General features: G+C 50.9%; 1 protein-coding gene across 2 annotated transcripts in view; it reads left to right on the top strand.

Annotated features, from left to right (window-relative positions):
• Positions 1 to 27,788, top strand: part of PPP1R16A (protein phosphatase 1 regulatory subunit 16A) — a 53,255-nt gene that overhangs the window by 13,702 nt on the left and 11,765 nt on the right. For both annotated transcript variants that reach the window (XM_083622115.1, XM_083622116.1), the window contains exons 2-6: positions 927 to 2,467; positions 19,460 to 19,530; positions 22,693 to 22,838; positions 26,364 to 26,467; positions 27,622 to 27,746. In XM_083622115.1, the coding sequence (XP_083478241.1) occupies positions 2,218 to 2,467; positions 19,460 to 19,530; positions 22,693 to 22,838; positions 26,364 to 26,467; positions 27,622 to 27,746 (696 nt within the window). In that variant the 5' untranslated portion in view covers positions 927 to 2,217. The remainder of the gene's footprint in view (positions 1 to 926; positions 2,468 to 19,459; positions 19,531 to 22,692; positions 22,839 to 26,363; positions 26,468 to 27,621; positions 27,747 to 27,788) is intronic.

The following is a 27,788-nucleotide window of genomic DNA, read 5'->3' on the forward strand; positions in this document are numbered from 1 at the left end:
TGACACTGAGATCCAGCGCTGAAGGCCTTCTAGCGGTTCCCTCATTGCGAGAAGTGAGGTTGCAGGGAACCAGGCAGAGGGCCTTCTCGGTGGTGGCACCCGCCCTGTGGAACACCCTCCCACCAGATGTCAAAGAGAACAACAACTACCAGACTTTTATAAGACATCTGAAGGCAGCCCTGTTTAGGGAATCTTTTAATTTTTAACAGATTACTGTATTTTAATACTTTGTTGGAAGCCGCCCATAGTGGCTGGGGAAACCCAGCCAGATGGGCGGGGTATAAATAAATTATTATTATTATTATTATTATTATTATTATTATTATTATTATTATTAATCTCTTTCCCACAACAGCCCTGCAAGGTAGGTTAGGCCGAGAGGCAGGGACTGGCCCAAGGTCACCCAGTGAACTTCATGGCTTAGTGGAGAACCCTGGTCTCATAGGTCTGTTCCTTCCTGCTCTATTTATTTATCTTCTTGCTCTATTTACCTGGTCTCATAGGTCTATTCCTTCCTGCTCTATTCCTTCCTGCTTTGTTTGCACAGTGCTGGGGGGTATCGTCGGTGTGCATCCCAGGGCCAGTCCGTTGCGTTGCTCCCCGATGAGGATTTTTTTGGGGTTCTGGGAAGGAAGACGGCGCACTAGGTTGCAGGTGGCAGAAAAGGGGGAAGAGAAGTTGCTGAACACAAGAGGCTTTGCTGGGGCGGGGCAGGGAGAGGGAGAGACGAGAAAGAGGCTTTGAGTGGCCAGTGCCAAAACCCCAAGTAATTTGCTTAAACTTTGATTGTAGGTTAATCCTGGATTAAGGCAGGGCAGCGCCAGCGCCGTGTGAGGTGGGAAGCGGCAGGGTGAGCTGGGCACCTCTTTGCTCTGTCGCCCGCATGCCTCTTTCTGATTGGCTTCCTTGTTCCTCCTCTGTTGCAGGACTCCTGGGAGCGTGCTTGGCTGGAAGCTCAGCCCAGTGCCCGAGTGGCAGGCTGTCGGAGGGAGGAGTCTCCATCGAGGAGCAGGGCTCACCCCTGCCAGCCGGTTCCTTCAGCTGAGCTCCTGAGTAGCTGGAGAGAACGAGAGGGGGAGAGCTGAAGGTTTGGAGGCAGCGGCAAGACAAATTGCTGGGAGCGAGAACAGGAAACAGGGACCCTCTGCGCTGCCTCTCCAGCATCTCCGCTTTCCTTTCGAAGGAGGTTTGCGCAGCAACACGTGGAAGAGGTTGAGCAGCCAAGACAGGATCTTGTTCCAAAACAGCTGCAAGAGCAGCACTGCCTGGGGTTTTGGAGACTGTTTGGGGGTCGCTGGAATCGAAGCAGAATCTGTGGGTCAGTTTTGAGCTGCGCCCTGGGGTGGTGGCTGGGAAGTGCAGTCACGGGCAGCTCTCACAGGTACTCCTGTCTGCCTCGGAACGGGTTGGCAGCCTGCAGAGACCTGCCTCCCTTTGCCCCCAGACTCTGAGGCCTTCGCTTTGTCAGCAGAGGAGACAGCCGGCTGTGTGCTATCTGGGTAATGAGGCTCCTATCAGAGCCTGAGCGGTAGTAATGACCATCAGGTGTGCACCTGGAAACAAGCTTGCTGCACTCTGGACTGGAGAGGGACAGAGGCTGCCGTTTGGAAGCTGCCAGTAAAGACCAACGGTGGAGGGATTTGTGCTTTGCTTTTATTCTCAATGGAGAGATGATCCGAACTGTGCTTTGATTGGACCTAGCTCCATTATTGGGGATGGACAGGGCTCAGAATGCCTCCCCGCAGGCTCCAGGTTTGACCCCTGCTTCCTTAGCTGTTTAGGTGATGAAAATATCTCTCAAGCATCATTAAGACCCATTGACAGTGTCTTGCAAAGGGCTGCTCTTTCTTCCAGCTTTGGGAATCCAGCACCCAGTTCACTACGTGCTTTTGTTATTAGATAACTTGCATGGATACCCTGCTGGTGAGACTTCTCAGTTTCAGGTTTTAAGGGCCACTTGCCCCATCCAACAGGTGGGTCAGCCATGGAGGAAACTCTCCCTTTGCCAGCAGGGATGTCACAGTCTTGGCAACTGGTCACAGCGCAGCAGTAAGAAGCTGTTGCCTTTGGGCTGAGTTCTTTGGAAGCCTTGCTGGTGATGCTTGAAGGGGGCTTCTTAAAGCCCCCTTCCTCCCCACCCCACGTGGAACTGTTCCAGATGCTTCTGAGGCACCCCTGACTGCGGAAGGCGAGCGAGCGATTTGCCCCTGGTCAGCCATGGCGGAGCATTTGGAGCTGCTGGCCGAGATGTCTGCGGTGGGCCGGATGGGCACTCAGGAGCGGCTGAAGCACGCCCAGAAGCGCCGCACGCAGCAGCTGAAGAAGTGGGCGCAGTTTGAGAAGGACGTGCAGGGCAAGAAGACCAGAGCGGAGAAGAAGAAGAAGGGGAGCAGCAAGGAGAGGCGGGTTCTGTTCCCTGAGAACATCCGGCTGCTGGAGGCCGCGTGCCGCAACGACGTGGAAGAAGGTAGGAGCTGGAGCCCAGTGGCAGTGGGGAGGGGATATAGCTTTGTGGCAGAACTCCTGGTTCACATGGAGCCCAGGCGCTGCAGCCATCTCAGGCAGCAGGGCTGGGGAATCGGAGAATCATGAAATTGGTGAGTCGGAAGGGAGCCTGAGGGTCATCTAGTCCAACCCCTCCTGCACATGGCCATCCCACCTCTGCTTAAAAATCCCCAATAAAAGAGAGTCCACAACCTTCGCAGGGAGTCCATTCCACTCTTGAACATCTGTTACCATCAGAAAGTTCTTCCTGACGTTAAGTCGGAAACTTTTTTCTTGTCATTTGAATCCATTGGTTTGGGTCTTACCCTCCAGAGCAGGCACCCCCAAACTTGGCCCAAAACATTTGGAGGGCCAAGTTTGGGGATGCCTGCTCCAGAGCCTCGGAAAATCAGCTGACGCCATCTTGCGTGTGACAGCCCTTCAGATATTTGAAGATGGCTTTTCTATCACCTCCCAGCCTTCTCTTCTCCAGGGCAAGCATTCCCAACTCCCTCAACAGTTCCTCTTGAGGCTTGGTTTCCAGAACCTCCTCTGCACGTGTTCCAGCTTGCTGAACGTCTGTCTTAGGTTGAGGTGCCCAGAACTGGACACAGGACTCCAGGTGGGGTCTGACCAAGGCAGAATAGGGTGGTACTATTACCATATTTCAGTCTCTTAGTCAGCCTTCCCCAACCTGGCATATTGGTCTGGGAATCATGAAAGTTGAAAGCATAATGAATCTGGGAAATGTGGTCGGTTTCCCATGTTTTCCTCCCAGCCCTCTTGCCGCAAGAGCTAGAAAACCTAAGAAAAATGAGGATTCTGGCAAGCTATAAGGAGTTGTGTCTCAGAGAACTTCATTCTGCTATAGCAACGTGCAAACAACAAAGACCCAAGTTGTTGTAAGCTTTTCTGTCTTTGGCTCCAGTTAGGATCACTGTGTGTCCAGTTATAGCTGCAGAAAGACAAATATGGCCATCTTTCATTGTATGAGCTGTTTGACAGTGGAACGGATTCCCTGGGAAGGTACCTGGTGGCCTCTGCTTCCTTGGAGGCTTTTAAGCAGAGATTGGACGGCTGTCCATCATGGATGCTTTAGCTGAGATTCCTGCATTGTAGGGGGTTGGACTAGATGACCCCAGAGGCTCCCTTCCAACCCTATAGTTCTATAATCCTACATAGCAGTATCATTATGGTCCTCCCTTCATTCCCAAAGGCCCCATCCCGATGGTCCTCAATTTCCCTCTTTCCTTTACTTCAGTCTTTGAGTCTCTAATTTCTCCGTTTCTTTACTTCCCCTTGCAAGCCTTGGCCATATGATTCCGCCCCTCTCAAAGTGAGAAGGAGGATAGTTCTTCTTTCAGAATTCCACACTCGTCTCAGTAGTAATTCCAGTGTGGCAGCCATTGTTGACTCGAACATGTAAACATGTGAATTTCACAGAACTCGTAGAGCACATTCCTTTGTGTGTCCAGAGGGGCACACTTCCAGATAAGGGAGCAGAGATTCCAGTCTGTGGCTGCAATCCTAAGGAACAAGGCCCTCTCAGCTCAGTGGGGTTACTTCCACGTAGACATGCACAGGATTGCGGGGTTAGTCTGTGAATCCGAAAGGCTGCTCCTGCTCAGTTCTGCAGGAAACTCTCCACTTGGCTGTGAAGGTCGCTGTGCGATGGCCTTGGGCAAATCGTCCGGTCAGCCTGGCTTCTCTCGCAGGGTTGTTGTGATGCTACAGTGAGGAATGGAATAGTGCAGAATAGAAATGTAACAACAACAACAAAAAAATAGAAATCAAATTTAAAACCATTTCAATCCCACTGATTAAAAAGGTGAAGGGAAAATGCCAGGGCTGCGATCCAAGCCTGCTTGCTAGGGAGGAAGCTCCATGAAACTCTTTTGGAATTTCAGTTCATCATCAGAGCCGACTGAAGTCGGTTGCTTCATAAACACTTCTAGACATATTTCTACTTGGGTTGCTTGTGTGCTCTAGCTTGGCTTTGAGGGGAATCAACAAGGAAAGCAGTATCTACCAGGTGCAACGAAAGAGGCTTTGGACGCTAAGAAAAGATTTAGGGGAAAGAAGCAGGTGCAAACCCAGGGGATAAGATTCAGCCAAGGGCTTCTTGCCCCCCAGCCTCAAGCACCCTGGTGGGCCCACCCCTGACAAGTGATGCTGTGGGGGTGCAGGTTCGTAGCATAATCAGAAGCTCTACTAATCCAAGAAGCCAGTTTTTAACGAGCAACATTTGTTTGCCACCCGGTAAGATACTAAGTTCTCTCTGCAACTTACAATAGAAGATTGTGCAACAAGGGAGTTAAAGGCTGCAGGAGTTTCGGATCCTTTTAATGCTCTTTGTTCTGTGTGCAAACCCTGGAAGTGTGCGTAGGCCTGTCTCACCGCATGCAAATCACACCTCCTTGGAAGCATCCTTTGAAAATAAAGATTGCCATGAAACAATTGCCAAGATACACTTAGAGTAAGTTCTCTGATGTTCAGAAAGCCTTTCATAGGATCGGCTGCTTCTGGGGATGGAGTTGCCTGATGCATCTAGTTGTGGCTGTCCATGATTTGCCCCAAACAGTTCTGTCGTCGTATTTTAAGGAAGATTTAAGTGTCGCTGGAGGGGCTTTAGTGGAGAGCAACAGGGGTGCTTGACATTTTTAAAAGCATAATGGTTAGTTGACCAGCACTGCTGAAGCTGCCCGGCTCTCCCAGAAAGTGGAATCTTCCTGGGTTCTTCAGTGGCATCTTTATTCACTGAATGATCTGCCCTCCCCAAAAAACCACCCCTCTCCACTGCCTTTCTTCCCAAGCTTGCTGCCTTTCTTCTATAAGACTTGCTGTTGTGTTGCAGAAACTAGAAGCCAGACCCGGTTGGCACTACCAGTTTCCTCTTTCTGCCGTGCCCCCCCTCCCATTCAGTGGCCTACGAGGTGGGTAGGTCGTATCCTGGCTGTGCCCGTCCATGGGGCTCCCTCCTCCCCTCTCAGTAACATTTGAGGGAGGCTTAGAGAAATGTGACAAGTGGAGCTTTGCAGGAAGAGGGGTCAAGCAGAGACAAAATTGCAGTTTTCACATATTTGAAAGGCTTCCACGAGGAAGCAAGTCTTCTGCAGTTGCAAGCGAGAGGCTTTTCGTTTTATTTGTCCATCTTCCCCAGCCCAGAGGATCCAATGGTACAAATGTTAAAAGACATGTACAGTCATACCTCGGGCTACAGACGCTTCAGGTTGCGCATTTTCGGGTTGCACACCGTGCCGTACCCGGAAGTACCGGAACAGGTTACTTCCAGATTTCAGCACTCGTGCATGCGCAGAAACACTAAATTGCACTTTGCGCATGCACAGAAGTGCTGAATTGCGACCTGCACGTGTTTGTTGCGGGTTGCGACGCTGCAGCTTGCAAATGTGCCTCCCGTACAGATCATGTTCGCAACCCAAGCATCCACTGTCCATAAAAGGCCCGTTAAAGACCCTAGCAAGAAAACATAAAAGCTTTCTTATCCAGAGTCTGACCATTGTTCCATCAAGTCCCAGGATTGTTGATGCGTAGCAGCTCTCCAAGATTTTGGGATGTTACCAGGCTTCTGGTTGGCCACTGAGAGCAGATGGCTGAGCTAGATGGGCCACTGCCCTCATCCATCAGGCTCCTCTCAGGAAATGCCATGGATTTGACCCAGGACCTTCTACACGCAAAGGATGTGCTCTATTCCTTTGCAGTGAGACACACAGATGGACGGGCAGCCCAAAGAAGGTTCTGCGATCGCAGTGGGACATGCAGGTGGAGGTAGTGGCTCAGATATTCACACTGGAAGGCGGGGGGGGGCGACCTGTGGTAGAGGACCTGTTTCCTCTCACTTGGAGGCATGTTGGTTGTCCTGCCTATCGATTTGCTCTTTTGCTGCCCCAACCTCTGATCTCTGCGTGAGGAGTCTGTGCCCAGGTGACTTATTCAGCTTCCTTGCCGGCTCCAGGCAGGGCTGCAGCTGCTGTTTACACTAGGGGTCAGCAAACTTTTCCAGCAGGGAGCCGGTCCACTGTCCCCCAGACCTTGTGGGGGGGGGCAGACTATATTTTGAAAAAATAATAATAAACAAATTCCTATGCCCCACAAATAACCCGGAGATGCATTTTAAATAAAAGTACACATTCTACTCATGTAAAAACACGCTGATTCCCGGACCGTCCGTGGGCCGGATTTAGAAGGCGATCAGGCCGGATCCGGCCCCCAGGCCTTAGTTTGCCTACGCTTGCTTTAGACCAACAAACTTGCTTTTCAAACATTTGAGCTCCTAATGAATGAATCAGCAGGATGAGAACCACACATGGTAGCCCTGAGCTCAGCAAGGCTTAAATATGTGAGCAACTCTGCTGGATCAGGCCAAAAGCCGTCCTAGTCTAGTATCCTGCTTCCAGCCAGACGCCTGCAGGAAGCCCCCAGGCAGGGCAGGCGAGCCGGAGCAGGAGTCTTGCATTCAGAGGCGTACTGAACCTGGAGGGAACGTGGAGCCATCCTGACCAGTAGCCATTGAAAGCCTTTTATCTCCAGGAAAGCTCAAGTAGCTCCACAGGACATCTGGGCTATGTGGATCTCCTGTTAGTTAAAAAAGAATTGTTCCAGCTTGGGACTTCTGAGCCTTGGCAGCTTTGGACACTTAGTAGTCAGTCCCCTCCCCTGTACCATGCCGTAAATATATACTGTAAGCTTTTTGGGGCAGAGACTCACTTATACTTGCATTGGATGTGCAAGGGACCACATTTAGCAATGGCACAACCTCACAGCCAACGGCGCAACTTTGGTAAAAGTTAACTCTGCAGATCTCTTCTCCCCCCATCCCTGCCCTTCAATTCTGGGCTGCAATAGCAAGAAAATGCAAACCCAGCAGGCATTGGTCAGCTGCCACCACGCTCTGCTCTGTGGTGCCGAGGCGAAGTCTGTCTCTGCTGCGGCTTCTCCCTTCTCTGTGTTTAGTGGCTCCCCCTCGACTCCCTCCCGCGGCAGAGGGGCAGGCCAAGGAGCTTGCCGGGTTTTTACGATTCGCTCTCGGCCTCCGACTCTGCCTCTCTCCTTAGGCTAGCTAATGACAAAACGTGATCCTTGAATGAAAAGGCGGATGAGCCGAAAATAGAAATAATTTTAAACAGCTGGATCCGCTCAGAGTGTACTTTGGCTGCCGGTGGAAGAATGGAGCCGATAATTACGTGTGGCTTCAGGGAAGGCTGCCAGTGTTACAGTCCTGGAGGACAGAGCTTTTGGCCTCTGCAGCCATGACCCCTCCTCTGGCCCTGACCCTTTCACCTGGCTGACCCTTAGCACTTGGAGCGCCCGGCAGAATGCTGACCAGGGAATCTCCTGGCCCCTGGCCCAGACCAGACCACCCACGCTCTGTCCAGGCCGTGCCTTTTGCCTCTGGGCTCTGTGTCTCCTACAGTAGCTGAGCCAATGACATTTCCATCTAAGAACCCATCTATTTCTCTTTTAATGCCCTGAAACTGGCAACAGTGGCATGTACTTGTGTCTCTCTCCCACCCACCATGAAATGCTCCTGAAGCATTAATCCAGGATGTCGGGATCACTGCCAGAGGCACCTTCTGCAGCATATGTTGCTTTGCCCCTCCCCATCAGGGACCTGCTGTGGTCAGGCGGCTGAGCTTAGGACTTGGGGAATGTGTGGAATGTGGAGGGCGCCACTGGCTGCGGCTTGTGGGTAAGCGAGTCTCGCTTTAAAGCACAACGTGGGCATTTCTGTCCCTGGGTTTGTAAGGAGGAGCCCAGAATGAGCCACCTGCATCTCTGCCTTTTGCTTGTGGGGGTCTCTCTGCCTCTGGACCCTGCGCTTTGCTGGGAGAGAGAAGTGGGAGAAAACCACCTTTGCCACCGAGCGGCTAGATTGGGCTAGGTATCACCACGGAAGGAAGAGAGTTGGTCCCCCTTTGGCGCACTTTAGGCGAGAGTCGATAGGCACCTTCTTCAGCCAGATGCCGTTGGTCCATCTTGCTGCTAACTGGGTCCCCTCTGCTGATCTCGGCAACAGAAGTGCAGCTGGCTTTTCAGGTGTTTGGGCCCTGAGTCAGAACATTGAATTGGAACCCCGGAAACGAACTGGCCACCAGGTCTGCTGTTTTGAAACAGGGTTGATGGTCTCTCGCAGACATGAGTGGCACTCACCAAATGCAGGAAATCACACACAGTGCGTGATGAGAACTGGGGGCGCTGGAAGGTTCCTGATGGGTAGCTTTTTAAAAAAGTGTGTACAAAACAGGCCATTAGGTGCGGGGGTGGCTGGGTGCGGGGAACGTGTCACGTGGGTGAGCTGTGTCTGTTGACAGTGGACACATGGAGCCATGGCAGGAACAAGCTGTTCTGGCTTAGCTGTAATAACTCCTGCAAGGGAGCTGTGTGCTTGACCTTCTGTGCAGCCGAGGAGGAAGTTCTGCTCCCTTGCGGTCCTGAAGCAACAATGGGGTGGCCCCAGGGGCCCCACAGTGAGGGGCAGAGGCTCCTAAAGGCTGAAGCCCACTTGATGCTTTGCCGGCCTGCTGGTGGCTGAGTGTTGAGGGCTCCGGTTAAGACCAAAGGAAGCATTCGCCTGGCAAAACTCCAGAGACGGAGGCTGCAGAGCCTTAATGGAGGCAGCTTGAGGGGAGAGCCCCTGCGCTAGGGAAGCAAAATGCCCCCAGAGGTGGGAATATTTGTGTGTTTGGGAACACAGGCGGTATGGGAGTTCAATAACTAAGTCATCATAGCAAGAACAGGAAATGCGGGAGAAATTGCAACAGATGATAATGCGTGACTTTCAAAACGCAAGAGGCAGAAAGTCAGATCACAATCCTGTCTTACAATAAGAAAGACAGCTGCAATCAATCTAAACTGCCATCAGTGAAGCTGCATCTTCAGGAACAGTAGTAGCACATGTGGAATGCATTTCCTCTGAGTGATGTCTGTTTGTTGTGTCTGCAGAGTGTGGGCTTCCTAGCTGTCTAGTAGTGCCAGATATAGGGAGGGGGAAAGAGCAGGCAGTTCAGTTGTGGCATCATAGAGTTGGGGGAGACCTTATCTTCTTCTTCATCTTCTTCTTTGGCGATCCCTCGTAGCCGAGTAAGATTGTCTTCCATAAACACGGTTTTAACAGTGAGTCTGTAAGTGACTGTGGAGGCCAATTCTGGATCCACACGTCCTTTCACAGTGGGGACATGGGTTTCTGGACCGGAGTTGATCACGGTGTGGATTTGCCAAGCGTGCCTTCCTCTTAGCACGTTTCTCCCTTGCGTTCTGAGTTCGAGTGTCTTCAAAGCCCATGACACCTTTGGTAAAGGCTGTTCTCCAACTGGAGCGCTCACAGGCCAGTGTTTCCCAGTTGTCAGTGTGTATACTACATTTTTTAGATTTGCCTTGAGACAGTCTTTAAACCTCTTTTGTTGACCACCAGCATTACGCTTTCCATTTTAAAGTTGGGAATAGAGCAGTTGCTTTGGAAGACGATCATCAGGCATCCGCACAACATGACCAGTCCAACAAAGTTGATGTTGAAGAATCATTGCTTTGACACGGGTGATCTTTGCTTTTTCCAGTACACTCATATTAGTTTGCCTGTCTTCCCAAGTGATGTGTAAAATTTTTCGGAGACACCATTGATGGAATCTTTCAAGGAGCTGGAGATGGTGTTTATAAGTGGTCAATGTTTCACAAACATATAGTAAGGTTGGCAGCACAATAGCTTTGTAAACAAGCATTTTGGTTTCCCTGCGAATGTCCCGGTCCTCAAACACTCTGTACTTCAATCAGGAGAAAGCTGCACTTGCAGAGCTCAGGGGATCCTGGATTTCGGCATCAAGGCTGGCCATCTAGCGCATCCCCTTCCCCACCCTTAGCAAGAAATCCAGAGCATCAGCATCCCCAAGAGATGGTTTGTCCTGTCTCTGCTTGAAGACCCTCAGCCAGGGTGAGCCCACCACCCTAGGCAATTGCTTGCCTTTCTGAGCTGTTCTCTTCCCATGAAGAAGCCTGTCCTCATGTGTTCACCCGAAACAGATCTAGTCCTGCTCGGCCAGCAAGAACAATGGGATCCTTCATACCCTCACTGCTGCAAACTCTCACGACGTTGAGTCGCAAATCCACAAAAACAGCATTAAAAGTTATTTAGCGAAACAATATCTTTAAACAGATAAAGGATGCCTTAAAGCATCACAGCTACAGCATTACAAGATATTGAGATGAAGCATTGCAAATGAAAACCGAATGCCAAAATGCAATGAAAGTCCATGTTGTAAAGCGGCCTGATTAGGAACAAAACAAAACATCCTCTTAAATGCCTGAAAGGAAATCACATGTTACAAAACTCATTAGCGGCTGAGCAAAACCGCTGGGTTTAGAGACTGCACCCTCTCTCCACTCTCTTGTTTCACAAAGCACATCCTTGCCTGCCCCCCCGACCCCCACATACCAGTCTCTCTCAGCCATTCCCATCAGCCACCCCCATAACGCAGTTAATTCCCAAGCAACCACTTGCCGCAAAGGGAATGTCTAGTCCGTAAAGAATCCCTGGCAGCATCAGGCATCATTTACAGCCAGCTCATTTCCCCACTTCTGTCTCTGAAGCAAGAAGCCAGCTCAAGATGCATCATAACCACCCCTTCCTTGTCACCCACCCAGGGAGGGCCTGACTCTGTACCAGTCCAGTCTCATAGACTGGCATTAAGTGACGTTGCAACACAGAGGAACCTTACAGACCAGATTCCCTCTCTGAGCAGTGAGAAAAAACTCAGTGCCAACTACCATCCAATAATGGACCACTCACTTTCTCCTACTGGATAATAATTCAACTATATGGACATAAAGGGGGGGGGTACCTTTAGCTTCACAATGACCCTGAAGGGGTGACACCAACTGACCTGCTTCTCTGCAGTGGCCCTTATGCAGTCTGGGCATGTGTGATTTAGCTGAGATTCCTGCATTGCATTGCCCTTCCAACTCTGCTGTTCTGTGATTTTGTGAGTCATGCTTAAGGGAAGTGGGATGATTCTGGAAGGAGGCCTAGGACACACTCTGAAGGCATCTGAGACAGCAGGCCAAGCTTTCCCTTGTTCCCCTTGAGATGCAATTGATAAAGAGGAATTGGACTGTTGGGGTTTTCATGCTGCGTGGCTGCTGAGTCCATAGAACCCCTCCCTTGTGCCATCTCGCGCTCCCATTGTTGCTTCAATGCCCCTCTTGCCACCCTATGTTTGATCGACTCGACGCTTTCTACCACTGAACACCCTCCTGGGTAGGCGGCTGACTCAATATTGACTGCATCCCCTTGGTGCATAAACAGGGCCGGTTCCTGCTGCCTCCATAGGTGTTTTCCCTCTGCCTCGGGGTTTCTGGCGAGTTTCTGTTGGCAGGGAGAGGTTCCTGGCTGGAAGACAGCAGGTGTTTTCATAAGGGGTTGGGGCCGGAAAACACACCCCTCGCCCTTGGACCGCATCCAGCTTCTAGGTGTGCACAAAGGCTTGCGGTTTGGCCTCAGCTGTCTCTCTGGGGACCTTTTGGCACTTGACAAAACCTGCTACCCAAACTCTCCCCGTGCTGCTATCAAGACTGGCTTCCTTCTCGCTGGCCTTGATTTCCTGGATCTCTGGTTCACTTGGGTTTGTCAGGCCTTGGCTCTTGAGCCTCCAAGGTGCACAGGAAATGTGGAACAAATTGCTGCTCCTTTTGCTTGGCTGGATATTGGAAGTGACAGTGGCCTTTAAATATTGCATTTGGGGTTTGGAGAACAGACATGGTTGCCGTTGTTCGCCCTCGGACCTCGCTAGCCTTGGTTCCATTGCGGTGCTTGGGACTCCTGGGTGACCCTGCCAGCAGGGACAGTTCCAGAGCCAGCTCCAGGAGTCAGCTGCTGAGGTGGTGGCGGGGAGGACTGGTTTGGCTGTAGCTTCAGACAGGTAGGCTTCAGACAGGTAGACTCCTGAAGGAGTCCGTCCCACTGTTGGACAGCTCTTGCCATCACAATTCTTCTGAAGGAGTGTCTCCACTCCCATCGTTCTGCCCGGACACTGAGGTCCAGCTCCGAGGACCTTCTGGTGGTTCCCTCCCTGCGAGAAGTGAGGTTACAGGGAACCAGGCAGAGGGCCTTCTCGGTGGTGGCGCCCGCCCTGTGGAACGCCCTCCCTTCAGATGTCAAAGAGATAAACAACTGCCTGACTTTTAGAAGACATTTTAATCTTTGTTGGAAGCCTCCCAGAGTGGCTGGGGAAACCCAGACAGATGGGCGGGGTACAAATAATAAATTATTATTATTATCATTCCTGTCATTGGGTCGGAATCTCCTTTCTTGTAACTTGAATGGATTGGTTTGAATCCTACCCTCTGGAGTAGGAGAAAACAAGCTTGCTCCATCTTCCGTGGGACAGCCCGTCAGATATTGGAAGATGGCCATCATATTGGTCTCCCTCGGGAGGTTGTGGTCTCTCCTTCCTTGAAGGTTTTTAAGCAGGGCTTTGATGGCCATCTGTCATGGATGCTTTAGCTAAGATTCCTGCACTGCAGAGATTTGGACTGGATGACCCTCGCGGTCGCTTAAACTCTGTGATTCCATCTCCTCTCAGTCACCTCTTAGCCAGGCTGAACATCCCCAACTCCCTCAACCATTTACCTTGGTCATCTTCGTTGCTCTCTTCTGCATGTACCCACGGACCTACAGGACTGCCTCTCCTGGTATGCCCCGCAGAGGACCTTAAGGTCCACAAATAACAACACTTTGTAGGTCGCAAGGTGGCTGGATTGGTCTCAACTAGGGCCAGGGCCTATTTAGTACTGGCCCCAACTTGGTGGAGTGCTGTCACAAGAGACCAGGGCCCTGCAGGACTTGACATCTTTCCGCAGGGCCTTCAAGACAGAGCTCTTACGCCTGGCCTTTGGTTTGGACTCACTCTGACCCTTATGTTTCCCTCCCCTTACGGTTTTGATCTATGGGCTATTTTTAAAATGAGGCTGCATTTTAAATTGCATTTTAACCTGTATTTTATATTGGTCCCCCCCCCCAATTATGTTTTTACTGTAATTTTACTGGTGTTAGCTGCCCTAACAGGGCAGGGTATAAATAAATAATTTATTATTATTATTATTATTATTATTATTATTATTATTATTATTGTTGTCTCCCAGCTCCTTGTGCCTGTGGCACCAGCTCTGGGACTGTTCATGCGACTGTTTGCCCTGAGGCAGTCACAGAGTGAGAAAAAGGCTCCTTCTTGTGCAAGTAGGTGCCTCCCACAGTATCAGCCTTATGTACCTTTCCATTTAAAAACACATAAGCTCAAGGCAGTTTGCAATCCCTTTCAGAATGAGGGGACCATGTGTTGTGGGTGCTGAAAGCACTGCGCCACCTGCAATTGGCTGAAAAGGCTTTGGTGGTGACACGGGCACTGAGGGCTTCTGGACTGGCATTGACCCATGCCAGGGCCTTTTCCGTGGTGGTTCCCTAGCGAGGCAAGTCTGTCTCCAACATTAGTAACTTTCAGGAGGAATTGGAAAACAGTCCTGTTGGCCTAGGCATTGGATGGCCAAAGGGCAGTCTTCCTGGCAACTCTGAAATTATTGGTTGAGGTCATGTGTTTAGAACATTTTAAATTTCTTGAAAGTTTCTAACTGGTTTTAATGTTTTGTCATTGTTGTGTCTGCTGCCCTGGACTCCCTTGAGAGGAAAACAGGATATAGATTGAAATTATTATTATTATTATTACTATAAACTTAAAAACAAAGGGAGGAGGCAGGTCACAGCAGAGATAAAATCAAGGGACTAGTTAAAATAATTAGCTTCCAATGATGTGCTTGCTTGCTTCTGTCATAATATGCCTTGGGTAGCACTCTAGGCTGGCAAGAAGGAAGTTTCTTGCATTGATCGTCTTGAGCTCTGAAGTTTACGAGTTACTTTCTTATTATATTTGCACCCTACCTTTCTTCCAAGGAGCTCAAGGGCCCTATGTCGTTCTCATTTTATCCTCACGCCAGCCCTGTGAGGTAGGTTAGGCTGAGAGAGGCTGTGCCACCCAGTGAGTGGCCAAGTGGGGATTTCAGCGCTGGTCTCCCAGGTCCTAGTCCAGTAACCATTGTGCCATACTTGGGGACCCTTTGGGTCTCTTCTGGCTCCAAGAGAGATGACGGGGTTCCTGTCCTGTCCCCCTGTTGCCCTTATCCATTTATTGGCTGTGATCTGTCATCTGAAGGAGCGTCTCCACCCCCATCGTTCTGCCCGGACATTGAGGTCCAGCGCCGAGGGCCTTCTGGCGGTTCCCTCCCTGCGAGAAGCCAAGTCACAGGGAACCAGGCAGAGGGCCTTCTCGGTGGTGGCACCCACCCTGTGGAACGCCCTCCCACCAGATGTCAAAGAGAACAACAACTACCAGACTTTTAGAAGACATCTGAAGGCAGCCCTCTTTAGGGAAGCTTTTAATGTTTAATAGGTTATTGTATTTTAATATTGTGTTGGAAGCCGCCCAGAGTGGCTGGGGAAGCCCAGCCAGATGGGCGGGGTATAAATAATAAATTATTATTTTTTATTATTATTATTATCTGGAAAAGCAGAAGGGTGTCTGTGTTGCGGCATTTGCTTGGTATGAAACCACACACCCAGTTTGCCCAGAGTCTCCTGGCTGATCCTGCATTGGTGGCTCTGGAGTTAAGTGAGATTTCTTAGGGAGACCACAAAGAATTGTGTCTGGGCCCTTCTGAACAGGACCTCCTTTTGCCCTTGAGCTGCCTCTCCCAAAAGCATTTGCAGCTCACGTACTCCAGGGTTTGCGGTGGTTAGCATGAGAGATTCTCTTTGCTAAAACAAAACACACCCACACACCCTCTTGGGTTTTAGCTCTGATTTTTTTAATTGCATCTGACTGTTTAATTTAAGCGACCGGCCCACTGTTGCGATGTTGAGGTCACACAGCGCAGATTATTGTTCCATCCTGCAGGGCAACATGGACAAAATCGTTCCTCTTTCAATAGCGATCAAAGCCCCGGTGAGGGAGTCACGTGGAAGCCACACCGCTCCTTCCTGACCATGCTGTGACCCTCCTGACGTGAGCGAGGTCCTGCCTGGGGTCACAGTGGGGCAGGCTTTCCTGATGAACGCTGCAGCCTGCCTGCCCGTGGCAATGTTGCAAACAAAATCTGCCCTTATTCCCTTATGGGGGACACAAGAGCCCTTATAGTGTCCTTTGTAGGTTCTCCATGGGTAGGAGAAAATAACAGAGGCCAGCCCAGAGAATATTGAGAAGCAAACCAGCTCGTAAGCCTGATCTTTATTGATCTGTTGCAACAGGGTGCTCCCCTCACATGCAGAAGGAGGAGGAGGAAGACCCAGAACAAAGGTGTGCCTGCCCTTATATAGACATTTTAAATTGCCCGCCCTGGAGTCTAAGACGACCCCAGAAACCTCATACATACATCAAAGAAAAGGCGGTCTACAACAGAAATCTGAGTGCGTTGTTTATCTCCTGTCTGGCAAGTTACCTGATTGCATTATCTGGGTTTTGGCCACTCTTTTGTCATTATAACTACTTAATTCCTGAATCATACAGACATCACAGAAGGGGTGTAGAAGACCACCCCCCAGATACATCATACCTACACCACAGAAAAGGCTGTCTACAGCAGAAATTTGAGTGTTGTTTTTCCTGTCTGCCAGGCTATCTGATAATGCTTTATCTGATTGCCTTTCCTGGTAGTCTGCCCATTCCTTTGAGATGGTGATTACCCAATTCCTGAGACAATGGGAAGGTTCCCTCACCCCCTCCCTCCTTGCAGAGAAAACATTTGGTCAGTTCTGGGAGTCAAAATGGTTTCAGGACTGTCTTCCTGTGCTGCTCCAGACATGTGGTTTATATATTTATGTACGTGTTTGCTTGGTACATTTATGAACATTTATTATATATATGAGACCTTAAATTTTTTTATTACACAAGTAAGGCCTCGGTTGGGGCTGGGGGAGGTCAGAGACCCCCCCCAAAGGCTCCCAGGAGCCTGCCTTGTTCCAGACACTTGCTTGAGAAAAATTCCCCTCCCTCTCTCATAACACTAGGACTCATTAAAGGCGATGTAAACTTTGTACACCAGGGTAAAAGATTATTGTCAGGGAACTGCCATTGGAGCCAGAGGCGGAGGCAAGGCTCCCAAGCGATGCTGGAGAAGGGCCCAGCAGGGAGAGAGACAGCTCATCGGCTGGGGAAGGAAATCAGCGTGACACCAGGGATAAAGGGGGGCAGATGGGGGAATCGGCGAGGGGGCTCCAGGACTCCTCGCCGGAGACCAGCGGGGAGAGCACAGGTCCTCCGCTACCCACACCCACCCTGCGCAGAAGACTTCCGTGCAGGGAGAGTAGGCGGAGACTTGGCGTCAAAGAACTTTTGTGCTGGAAGAGGTTCAAGAAACGCCCACTGACGGATTCTGCTAGCGACTGAAACAGCCACGGAGTGAAGGGCTGTCCAGACAGAAAAGGGTTAACCAGGCAACCTAGCCAGGAGTGGCGGCAACTTACGCACGAGCAACCCCTAAAGCCATTACAATTATGATTAGCTGTGATCTGTCCGGGGTTTGTGTGTTTGTGTCTGGCTTTATCTCATTTGAGTAGAATGTGTGCTTCCATTTAAAATGCACCTCTGGGTTATTTGTGGGGCATAGGAATTCGTTCATTATTTCCCCCCGAAAAAAAATATAGTCCGGCCCCCCACATGGTCTGAGGGATTGTGGACCGGTCCCCTGCTGAAAAAGGGTGCTGACCCCTGCTCTGGGTCCCTTCGCAGCTCTGTGGAGCCAAGGGGGTGGTTGGGCTGCTGCCACCAGGATGCAACCCTTAAGTCAGCCTGCTTGCCCCGTGTCAGCCTGTGCTGGAGAAGGGGGAGCATGGTTCATCCTCCCCCCTGCCTGGGCTGCCCACTCCCTCACTTCTAGCAAAGGGGCTGGTTTTGTTTTGGTCAAGGTGAGGGCTTATTCAGTTCCTGGATCTGGCCATCAGAACCGGGGAGGGAGGCGGGGGGCCGTTGGGATACAGAGAGCCTCCGAAACTCCTGAGGAGCCACACCTCCAGTGGGGAAGAGAGGGAAGGGGCCAGCCGAGCGAGGAAAGGGCTCAAGGATGCTGCTGAGAGCCCCAGCGCCTCACCTAGCCGGGCTGGCCAGGAGGGATGCACGCCCCTTCCGTCGCCCACCTTGTGTAGAGGGGTGAAACGCAAGGAGGGGAGGCCGAGGCTTGGGGTGCCAAAGTTCTTATGTTGGGGGAGAAGCCGGAAGGGGCCACTCCCGGATTCTGCAAGTGACTGAGACGGATGTGAACTTGGTAGATCTGCACTGTAAATACTGTATTTTTTGCTCTATAAGACTCACTTTTTCCCTCCTAAAAAGTAAGGGGAAATGTGTGTGCGTCTTATGGAGTGAATGCAGGCTGCGCAGCTATCCCAGAAGCCAGAACAGCAAGAGGGATTGCTGCTTTCACTGCGCAGTGATCCCTCTTGCTGTTCTGGCTTCTGAAATTCAGAACATTTTTTTTCTTGTTTTCCTCCTCCAAAAACTAGGTGCGTCTTGTGGTCTGGTACGTCTTATAGAGCGAAAAAGACGGTAGTTTGCACAATAAAACCTGTAAGAGCCAGGTTGGAGCCCTGCCTGGTTACTCATGAGCAACCACCACCAGCATCTGACACTTAGTGATGCACATCTTAAGCCTGTTGTGTTGCTGACATGCACCCTAAACGCCTGTCCTTGCCCAGGCTCCACCCCAGCTGGAGGCTCCAGTTTCAGCCAGGGCAAAGGATGTGGCTGCTCTCTTTGAGCCAGCTATAAACAGTCGACAACTTGTGGTGTCGAGGGAGCCTGGGTTACAAACCTGGGCCAGGCCAGGCCAAGGTGTTAACCTACTTACCCAACCTGGCCAACCTGAGTGGCCTCCCTGCCTGCGTCACCTCGGCTGCTCCCGGGACTGTCGATGCGCTTCAGTGCCAGAGGTGTTTGTGGTCACTGCTGCACTCTCTTTGTTACGTCATGCGGGAAGGCGATTCCTCCCAAGCACGGGCAAGAAGAGCCTTAAAGGAGTTAGCAGCCCTTTAAGGTGATCAAAACCGCAGCCGATGGATTGCCCAGTGTGTGGCGTTGTAAACAAAAATCTGCGCTTTTTCCCTTATGGGGTATCCAAGAGCCCATATAGGTATGTAGGTTTCCTATTGGTAGGAGAAAATGACAGAGGCCAAGCAGAGAATATTGAGAAGCAAAGCAGCTAGTACAGGTGAAACTTGGAAAATTAGAATATCATGGAAAAGTTCATTTATTTCAGTAATTCAACGTAAAAGGTGAAACTAATATATGAGATAGACTCATGACATGCAAAGCGAGATATGTCAAGCCTTTATTTGTTATAATTGTGATGATCATGGTGTACAGCTGATGAAAACCCCAAATTAACAGTCTCAGAAAATCAGAATATTAAATAAAATCAGCAAAACAAGGATTGCAAATAGAGCAGTATTGGACCTCTGAGAAGTAGAAGCATGCATATGTACTCAGTACTTGGTTTGGGCCCCTTGTGCATCCATTACAGGCTGATAACATCCATGCCACACCGCATTGAGGCAGTAATTGATGCAAAAGGGCCCCAAACCAAGTACTGAGTACTGTGCAAAAACGATCAGTACATTCTCAAAATGACTGGGCTCCCAGAATCTGTGTGGATTATACAGGGGGGAGTCCTTGTTTCTCTTCCTATCCCTGCACCCTCTTGTTCCCTGTGACTCCCTGACCCAGTCAGGTCATAGTTGTCAACCTTTCCTTTTTTTGCGAGAAATCCCCTTATTCCAGCGCCGTTTCCCGCTGCTATCCCGGATTGTTAGATATCCCGTAGACTGTCCCCGGGACGGGTGAGGCTGCTGATCCCTCATTTTCAAATCTGAAAGTTGACAGCTATGAGTCTGGGCTCTCCTGCTTGTCTAAAAAGGGTCTTTTGTTTCTTGCAGTTCGCCAGTTCCTCCAGAGCGGCCTCAGCCCCAATTTGTACAATGAAGATGGCCTCACTGCCTTGCACCAGGTGAGCCCCGTACCTGCTTTCCAGGTTCCCCACCTGCCTCTCATCGTCAGTGCCAGCCAGCCACAGGGTATAAAGGGCCTGGCATGATCATGGGATCATAGACTTTTATGGTCTCTCTGCTATGCTCACCCCACCGCTTGCTGCCTGCCCCCCCCTTTGGGCAAGAAAGCAGCAGCCTCCAGTGCCAAATGTAATTTCCTTCTGCTGATCCTTTGCATGCTGTGAACTCTGGTTGAAAAATGTGCCCCGCTGAGCCTTTAATCCCAGCCCTCACTTGCAAAATGAAGGGGGGGGGGGGAGGTTGGACAGGGCAAGGTGGGAATTCTTTCTGTTCAGACAGGCGGTTGCCATCCCTTCTCCCCTCTTGGGGAATGGAGTTCCTAGGAGGAATGTTCATTGACGCCCAGATGTATTTATGAAGCTGTCCTCCTTAATAATAATAATAATAATAATAATAATAATAATAATAATACATTTTTATTTATATCCCTGCCTCCCCAGCTGAAGCCGGGCTCAGAGCGGCTAACAACAGTAAAAATAACACAGTTTACATAAAATCACAATCAATTAATTGAAATGCATTCTAAAACCAATTCATTCTAAAATCAATTCAGAATCAAATGAATGGCAACCATTGGGCTAGAGTTCTATGAGGATTACAGAAGGAGAGAGGGGGCCAAAGGCCTGGTGGAACAGCTCTGTCTTGCAGGCCCTGCGGAAAGATGTCAATTCCCGCAGGGCCCTAGTCTCTTGGGACAGAGCGTTCCACCAGATCAGAGCCACGGCCGAAAAAGCCCTGGCTCTGGTTGAGGCCAGCCTAACCTCCCTATTTGCAGACCGTAAGGTCCTCTGTGGGACATACCAGGAGAGGCGGTCCCGTAGGTATGAGGGTCCTAGGCCGTATAGGGCTTTAAAGGTTAAAACCCTCACCTTGAACCTGATCCTGTACTCCACCGGGAGCCAGTGCAGCTGAAGGAGCATCTCCACCCCATCGTTCTACCTGGACACTAAGATCCAGCTCCAAGGGCCTTCTGGCGGTTCCCTCCCTGCGAGAAGCCAAGTTACAGGGAACCAGGCAGAGGGCCTTCTTGGTGGTGGCGCCCACCCTGTGGAACACCCTCCCACCAGATGTCAAAGAGAACAACAACTATCTGACTTTTAGAAGACATCTGAAGGCAGCCCTGTTTAGGGAAGCTTTTAATGTTTGATGTATTACAGTATTTTAAGATTTTGTTGGAAGCCGCCCAGAGTGGCTGGGGAAGCCCAGCCAGATTGGGGGGGGGGGTATAAAGAATAAATTATTATTATTGTTGTTGTTGTTGTTATTATGGTATAGCACCAGGTGAATGTGCTCCTTGTAGCTATGGAAGGGGGAAAGGGGGAAGTCTGAGTTCCACAGCTTCTTTCGGCTGTTTGTGTCCCTGCCTATATCCTTCCTTGGCTGGGCAGAGGGGCGTGAATAGGAAGCAGAAGCCTCTTGTACTAGGTGGGAATCTTCCCCCCCCACCCAAGAAGTCCTCCATGAATGATACGGAGCTATCTACTCTGGGGGGTGGTCCTTGCCTGTGGGGTGTGGAGGCACAGCTTCCCATTTCCTAAGCTGTCATTTATGCCCTCTCTTTCTTCCCATCCTCTTTCAATTATAACCCCCCGCCCAAAGAAATTAAACAGTTGCATTTTATAAACATAGAAATTGGAACGGAGTGTAGAGTTCATCTTTCAGAGTCCTGCCTCCTGTTCAAAGGAGAAAAAGAGAGCAAGTTTTCAGACCCACAGGATGCAAATTTGGGCCTGCCTGAAGTGTGTGGGCAATGCCTGGAGGTGGCGCTTGGGGGCAGGAGCGCCAGTGGTTAGAGGGGGGTCTGCCTGGCAGCAGGGAGGTGTGTTTATTCCCTCTTGGCTTTTTTGCATAATACATACCGCTGCAAACTTAGTTTCCTTTAATGTGCTGTTCTGGCCCGGAGTCTTTTACACACCAAGGCTTTTGCTTTCATGGGGTCCTTGAGCTTCTACCGCACATCTTCTCTGGTCCTGATGGGGTCCTTGCCCTGAGCAGAGAACCAAATCCTGCAGGTCCAGGATGCCAAATGAGTTCGTTCTGAAATTCCAGCAGCCTGGTTATGAGGCTTAGCGGGTTTTATCCTGGCTGAGAAGCAGCCCTGGTAAAAAACTCTTGTGCTCAGAATCGTAGAATTGGAAGGGACCCCTAGGTTCATCTAGTCCAACCCCCTGCAATGCAGGAAACTCAACTAAAGCATCCATGACAGATGGCCACCCATCTTCTGAAATAATAATAATAATAATAGTAAATTTTATTTATACCCTGCCCTCCCCAGCCAAGACCGGGCTCAGGGCGGCTAACACCCGATATAAAAGCAATTGATTAAAATATAACTTAAAAACAAGATTAAAATGCAACATTAAAATGCAGCCTCATTTCAGTAGAAACTCAAATCAAAAACTTTTTGGGGATGAAAACGTCAAGTCTTCACCAAGGCCAACTATCCAGACTGGTCCTACGTGGGCCAGAAAAAAGCCAGGGAAGTCCCCAAATAGGAGTTCCATCACAGAAGGAGAAAGGAAAAAGGAAAGAGGGGAAGGGGATCAAGTTGATTCCAAGCCAAAGGCCAGGCGGAACAACTCTGTCTTACAGGCCCTGCGGAAAGAAATCAGATCCCGCAGGGCCCTGGTCTCATGAGACAGAGCGTTCCACCAGGCCAGGGCCAGTGTTGAAAAGGCCCCGGCTCTGGTTGAGGCTAATCTGACTTCCTTAGGGCCTGGGACCTCTAGGGTGCTGCTATTTAGGTACCTTAAGGTCCTCCGTGGGGCATACTGGGAGAGGTGGTCCCGTAGGTACTAGGGTCCTTAAAGACCTCCAGCTTCCTCAGCTCAGGCTGTGTGTGGTTCATCTCCCGTGGGGGAGCCCGTGAGAGGGATCCTAGATCTGTCCTTCTTGTGTGAAAGTGATGCGCTGTGGGGTGGGAAGGGCCGAGAGGGCTGAAGGAGGGGGGCGCTCTCTGTTGGGCAGAAGCCACACTTCCTGAATTGCTGCTCCTGGAGGGGAGTGGGGTGTGTTTTGCGGGCAAGCGAAGCTCCCCAGCGAGAGCCCCTCTGCTCTGCCTTGGCCTCATGCCTCTTCTCCCCTTCTTCCCTTTCCCCCAGTGCTGCATCGATGACTACAGGGACATTGTGCAGCTGCTGCTGGAAGCCGGGGCCGACGTCAACGCCTGCGACAGCGAGCTCTGGACCCCCCTGCATGCTGCCGCCACCTGCGGGCACCTGCATCTGGTGGAGCTGCTCATTGACAAGTAAGGGCCACGAAGGAGATTCCCCCCCCCCCCGGGGCCAGGGGATGGGCCCCCGCTGTCAGAGTTGCGTTTGACCGAGCGACTCTTCTGCCAGTCGAGCCCTTCGGAATTGCCTCCAACGTGATTAACGACCTGAGCCTCTGATGAGGCTCCAAGCACGTTCCCATTACGCAGAGTATCCAGCAGCAGAAGTGACGAGATTTATGAGCTACATTGCAAAGAGTTTTATTAATAATAATAATAAATTAAAATACAATTTAAAAAAAGATTAAAATACAACATTCAAACATTAGGATATAGCCTCTTCACAGGAGGAGGAAGGAAAAAGAAGGAGGGGGAGGGAATTAAACTGATTCTAAGCCAAAGGCCAGATGAAATAACTCTGTCTTACAGACCCTGCGGAAAGAAATCAGATTCCGCAGGGCCCTGGTCTCATGAGACAGAGTGTTCCACCAGGCCGGAGCCAGTGTTGAGAAGGCCCTGGCTCTGGTTGAGGCTAATCTAATTTCCTTAGGGCCCGGGACCTCTAGGCTGTTGCTATTTATGGACCTTAAGATCCTCCGTGGGGCATACCAGGAGAGGTGGTCCCATGGGTATGAGCTTATTACTAAGCTACACAGACAGAAAAGCAATCATCCTCTCTCTGTGAAAGACAGAGAGCAACTGAACAACAAAGGAACAGGAAACCAGTAACATCACATCCGTCTCCTGTCTTCTGTGAGACTTCCAACAGTCTGGAATCCCAGGAATGTAAACAGAGTCCTGTGACTCCAAGAGCACTGCACAGTGGCACAAACAGAAACTAACACCCGCTTGGGCATCTCTGCAGGGCCCCTGACAAGGGATCACACTTTGAAACCTGAGTGGGGAGGCCCTTGTGCTAGTCGAGCGTAGGACCTGCCTGGTGTAGGGCTTCGGGGAGGGTCTTCTCGTGAGCTGGAGGCGCAGTGGGGCTTTGTTGAGGCTGCTCAGCTTCCCCGTCTAACAACTGACACATGGGGCAGCACACCAGCCGCCGCTTTAGCCTCAACTGAGCAGCCTCCACAAGGTCCCGCTGCGCCTCTGGATCGCGAGGAGACCCCATAGCATCTTTGGGCTCTGGGGAGGGTCTCCTCGCAAGTCACCCACCACCTCCGGGTTTCTGGCCTGCACGTGTGTGCAATTGCATACAACTGGGGAGTTGCAGGGGTCTCTTCTCTTCTTTCTCCCCTGGGATGCCTCCCATCTCTAAGTTGTTAACAGGATCTGGGCATCCTTTCGACCCACTGCGCTCCCTGTGGGAGGCAGCCAGCCCCTCCTCCCCATGGCATCATTACCAGGCTCCTCACCTCACCTGGAATTGAGGTCACGTTCTTGGGCTGCGCTGCAATTGTTTTGGATCTCACTTCTAGGGCTGTAAATATTTAACAGGCTTTCATTGTTGGCAGAGCAACTGTGTCACTGGCGTAGTTGGCTGCCTGCAGGGGATCTCCTGTGAGCAAAACGTCCGCCCGCCAATGAGAGAGCTTTCTGCAGAAATCTGTAGCAGTCCCTTTCTCCTTGTGGCAGAGAGTTCCCCAGCTGCTGTGCCTTGAGTTGCGGGTCTCCCTGCCTGGTGAGGGCTCCTGTGTCCTTTGCCTCATGTGCTTCAGCCCTCGCTGTTGCGATGAAGAGAGGCTTAAACAGGAGGGAGCATGAAGGAAATGGTCACAGATTGCGAATGGGGGATAGGTAGAAATGGAGAAATGGCCTTGCTTCCTCTCCTTGGAGCTGTTTGCTGGAATTGATGTGCAGGTTTACTGCACATCAAAAGAAACTCCCGTTTGCACAGCATGCGATGAACCTGTGGAACTCTTGGCTGCAGGATGCTGTGATGGCTACCAGCCTAAGTGCCGCTAAGATGCAGACAGGGGAACTCAAGGCAGCAGCTAAGTCAATGCCCTGATACGCCAAAGTGCAACCTCTGTTCTGGGGGCATGTTCAGCCCTTGAGTGCCAGAAAGTGTGGGGGTGGGGGAGAGATTGCCCCCCTGCGACCCCCTCCAGACCGCCCCTGGCCTGTTTGGCTTGCCACTGCTGAGAAATTGCACAAAACAAATGAAGTGCCATGAAAATCCCTGAAATGAGAAGTAATATTATCTTGTGGAAATAAACTAAATAATAAAAATCAAAAAGCTTAAGGAAAAATAAAATTGAACAAAGCCTTAAAGGGATGCTGACTACAAACCTCGTTTCCCTGAACTATTCCGTTTCCTCAGAAGGAAATAGAAAAATCATAAACTTTAAATGACCAAAATTCAAAAAAGGGGGTAGAAACCCCAAAAATTCTGAAGTACTATATTCCTAACTCGACCTAGGTAAAGCAAAGTGCAGTAATAAAGGATTGAGGACTCAAAGTACAGTTTCTAATAGTGAATTTACAAAAAAGGTTTGAATACCTGTCTTTTTTCTGTTCTGGGGGCATGTTCAGCCCTTGAGTGCCAGAAAGTGTGGGGGTGGGGGAGAGATTGCCCCCCTGCGACCCCCTCCAGACCCCCCCTGGCCTGTTTGGCTTGCCACTGCTTAGAGGCAGGATGTGAAGCTCAGAGGATCATTGCCCCCACCCAGCAAGGCAAGTCCTTTGGGTCAGTTTCTTCCGTGAAGACCTAGGTTTGAGGGGTGTTTGGGGTGAAAGGGGGTGCGAATGCTGGGAAGGAGGTGAAATCTGCACCCCAGGGGCGCTGGGGCCTCGGCAGGCCCCTTTCCCTTTTGGCCCCTGGCCGTTGTTGCTGCTTTATATTTTAAAGAACCAATCTCAGAGCGGTTTACAACACATTAAAGCATCAAATAAAACAATACAGAATAAAAGACACTCAAGCTTCAAGGAAAATATTTCCAGATCCTACTCTGAGTGGCTTTTTGCTTTTCCCAGTCGCCAGCCTGGCATCCAGATATCTCCACGTGGTCTCAATTGGACCCGAGCCAGTCGCAAAACACACCTGGGGAATTTCTAGCACTGAAAAGCACAGGTCACTTTCAGCTTTTGGAGCGGGGGCGGTGGTGGCAGAAAAAGTAGGTAATGAATTAATTTTGGTGGTGGCAAGAATGTAAAACAAGTTAGCACATTCTCTTGTTTTGCATTGTGACGCTGCTCTCTGCAGCTGGCCTTGCCCCCCCTCCAGGTTCCAGTCACTCCCCTCTTCTCTGCTGCTCCCTTCTGACTCCAGGGTGGCCTTTCGGGGGCTCAGCACCCCCTTCCTTGAGGCTGCAGGGCCCTTGCAGGAGGGAGAGGCGGGGTGCTGTGGGGGAGCAGGATCCCGTTTCAGCCACTCTCCCCAGCCGCGGGTGAGGAGGAAACTCAATCTGCAGCGCTCTCTGAAGAAGACCCACAAAGCATGTTTTCCTAGCGCTGCTGCTCTGGAACGGAAATAACTCCTTGTATCTGTTACACAACCAAGAGTTGGGCCGTGCCGTCAGCAGTGGCCCTGGGCACGGCAGAGGGACGCTTGCTTGCTTGCTTGCCTGCCTGCCAACCGCTTCTCCACCCCTTCTTCCTCTCCTCCTCCAGAGGCGCCAACCTGCTGGCCGTCAACTCGGATGGGAACATGCCGTACGACCTCTGTGAGGACGATGCCACGTTGGACTACCTGGAAACAGCCATGGCCGACCAAGGTGAGTGCTCTCCTCTCGGGCTATTCGGAAGCAGCAGGGAGAACCTTCTGACGGCAAGAGCCGTTCAGCGGACTCCCTCGGAAGGTTTCTCAGCAGAGGTTGAATGGGAGGGCATCTGTCATGGATGCCACGGTTCCTGCATTCCAGGGGGTTGAACTAGATGGCCCTCTGGGTCCCTTGCAACTCTTAAGCACAGGAGTGTTTTACCAGGGCTGCTGTTGTAGTGCAATGGCATCTGGAGGTCCAGCGCCGAGGGCCTTCTGGCGGTTCCCTCGCTGCGAGAAGCCAAGTTACAGGGAACCAGGCAGAGGGCCTTCTTGGTAGTGGCACCCGCTCTGTGGAACGCCCTCCCACCAGATGTCAAAGAGAAAAATAACTACCAGACTTTTAGAAGACATCTGAAGGCAGCCCTGTTTAGGGAAGCTTCTAATGTTTAATAGGTTATTGTATTTTAGTGTTTTGTTGGAAGCTGCCTAGAGTGGCTGGGGAAACCCAGCCAGATAGGCGGGGTATAAATAAATAATAATAATTATTATTATCTGGAGGGCGACAGGTGGCACAGAGGGGGCTATCAGTGGCCACTAGCCAGGATGCATGGTGCTGACAATGCCAAGGTTGCAGGTTCGATCTTTGCATGCGACAGCTGCCTCTTCCTGTTCAGGGAAGTTTTTAATGTGTGACATTTTAATGTATTTTTAATCTTTGTTGGAAGCCGCCCGGAGTGGCTGGGGAGACCCAGCCAGATGGGCGGGGTACAAATAATAAAATTATTATTATTATTATTACTCCTGCCTTGCAGGGGTTGGACTGCATGATCCTAAGGGTCCCTCCTAACTCCCTTCCAGCTCTACAATTCTATGGTTTTGCTCGGCCTCCACAGCTGGAGGAAACTGCAATAGGGGAGAATGTGCTCTTGTGCTCAGGTTCTACTCGCTGGTTTCCTGCAAGAACATGGGCCCTGGGCCTGATCCGGCAGGCTCTTCCGGTGTTCTTAAGGAGCAGCCGGAGCCCTGGTGGAGGACGTGTCTCTGGGCAGGTCCTCGATGCCCCTGCCGGAGAGGTGCTGCCCTGCTTCCTCCTCCCAGCGCAGCAGCGTCCCCTTTCCAGCCCCCAGTGGGCTGCTTTCCATTCATCCTCTTCCTCTCCATCCTCAGGTATCACTCAGGACACCATTGAGGAGGCCCGTTCCGCTGTGGAGCGTGCCATGGTGGACGACATCCGCCGGCTGGTGAAGGAAGGCGTGGACCTGAATACGCCGCTGGACCACAGCGCCACCCTGGTGAGATGGGTGTGCAGGGCCTGGCTTTGAGGCGGGCGGTGG

This window comes from Podarcis filfolensis, assembly GCF_964270895.1.
Source record: "Podarcis filfolensis genome assembly, chromosome: 7".
In the NCBI taxonomy this organism is placed as follows: domain Eukaryota; kingdom Metazoa; phylum Chordata; class Lepidosauria; order Squamata; family Lacertidae; genus Podarcis; species Podarcis filfolensis.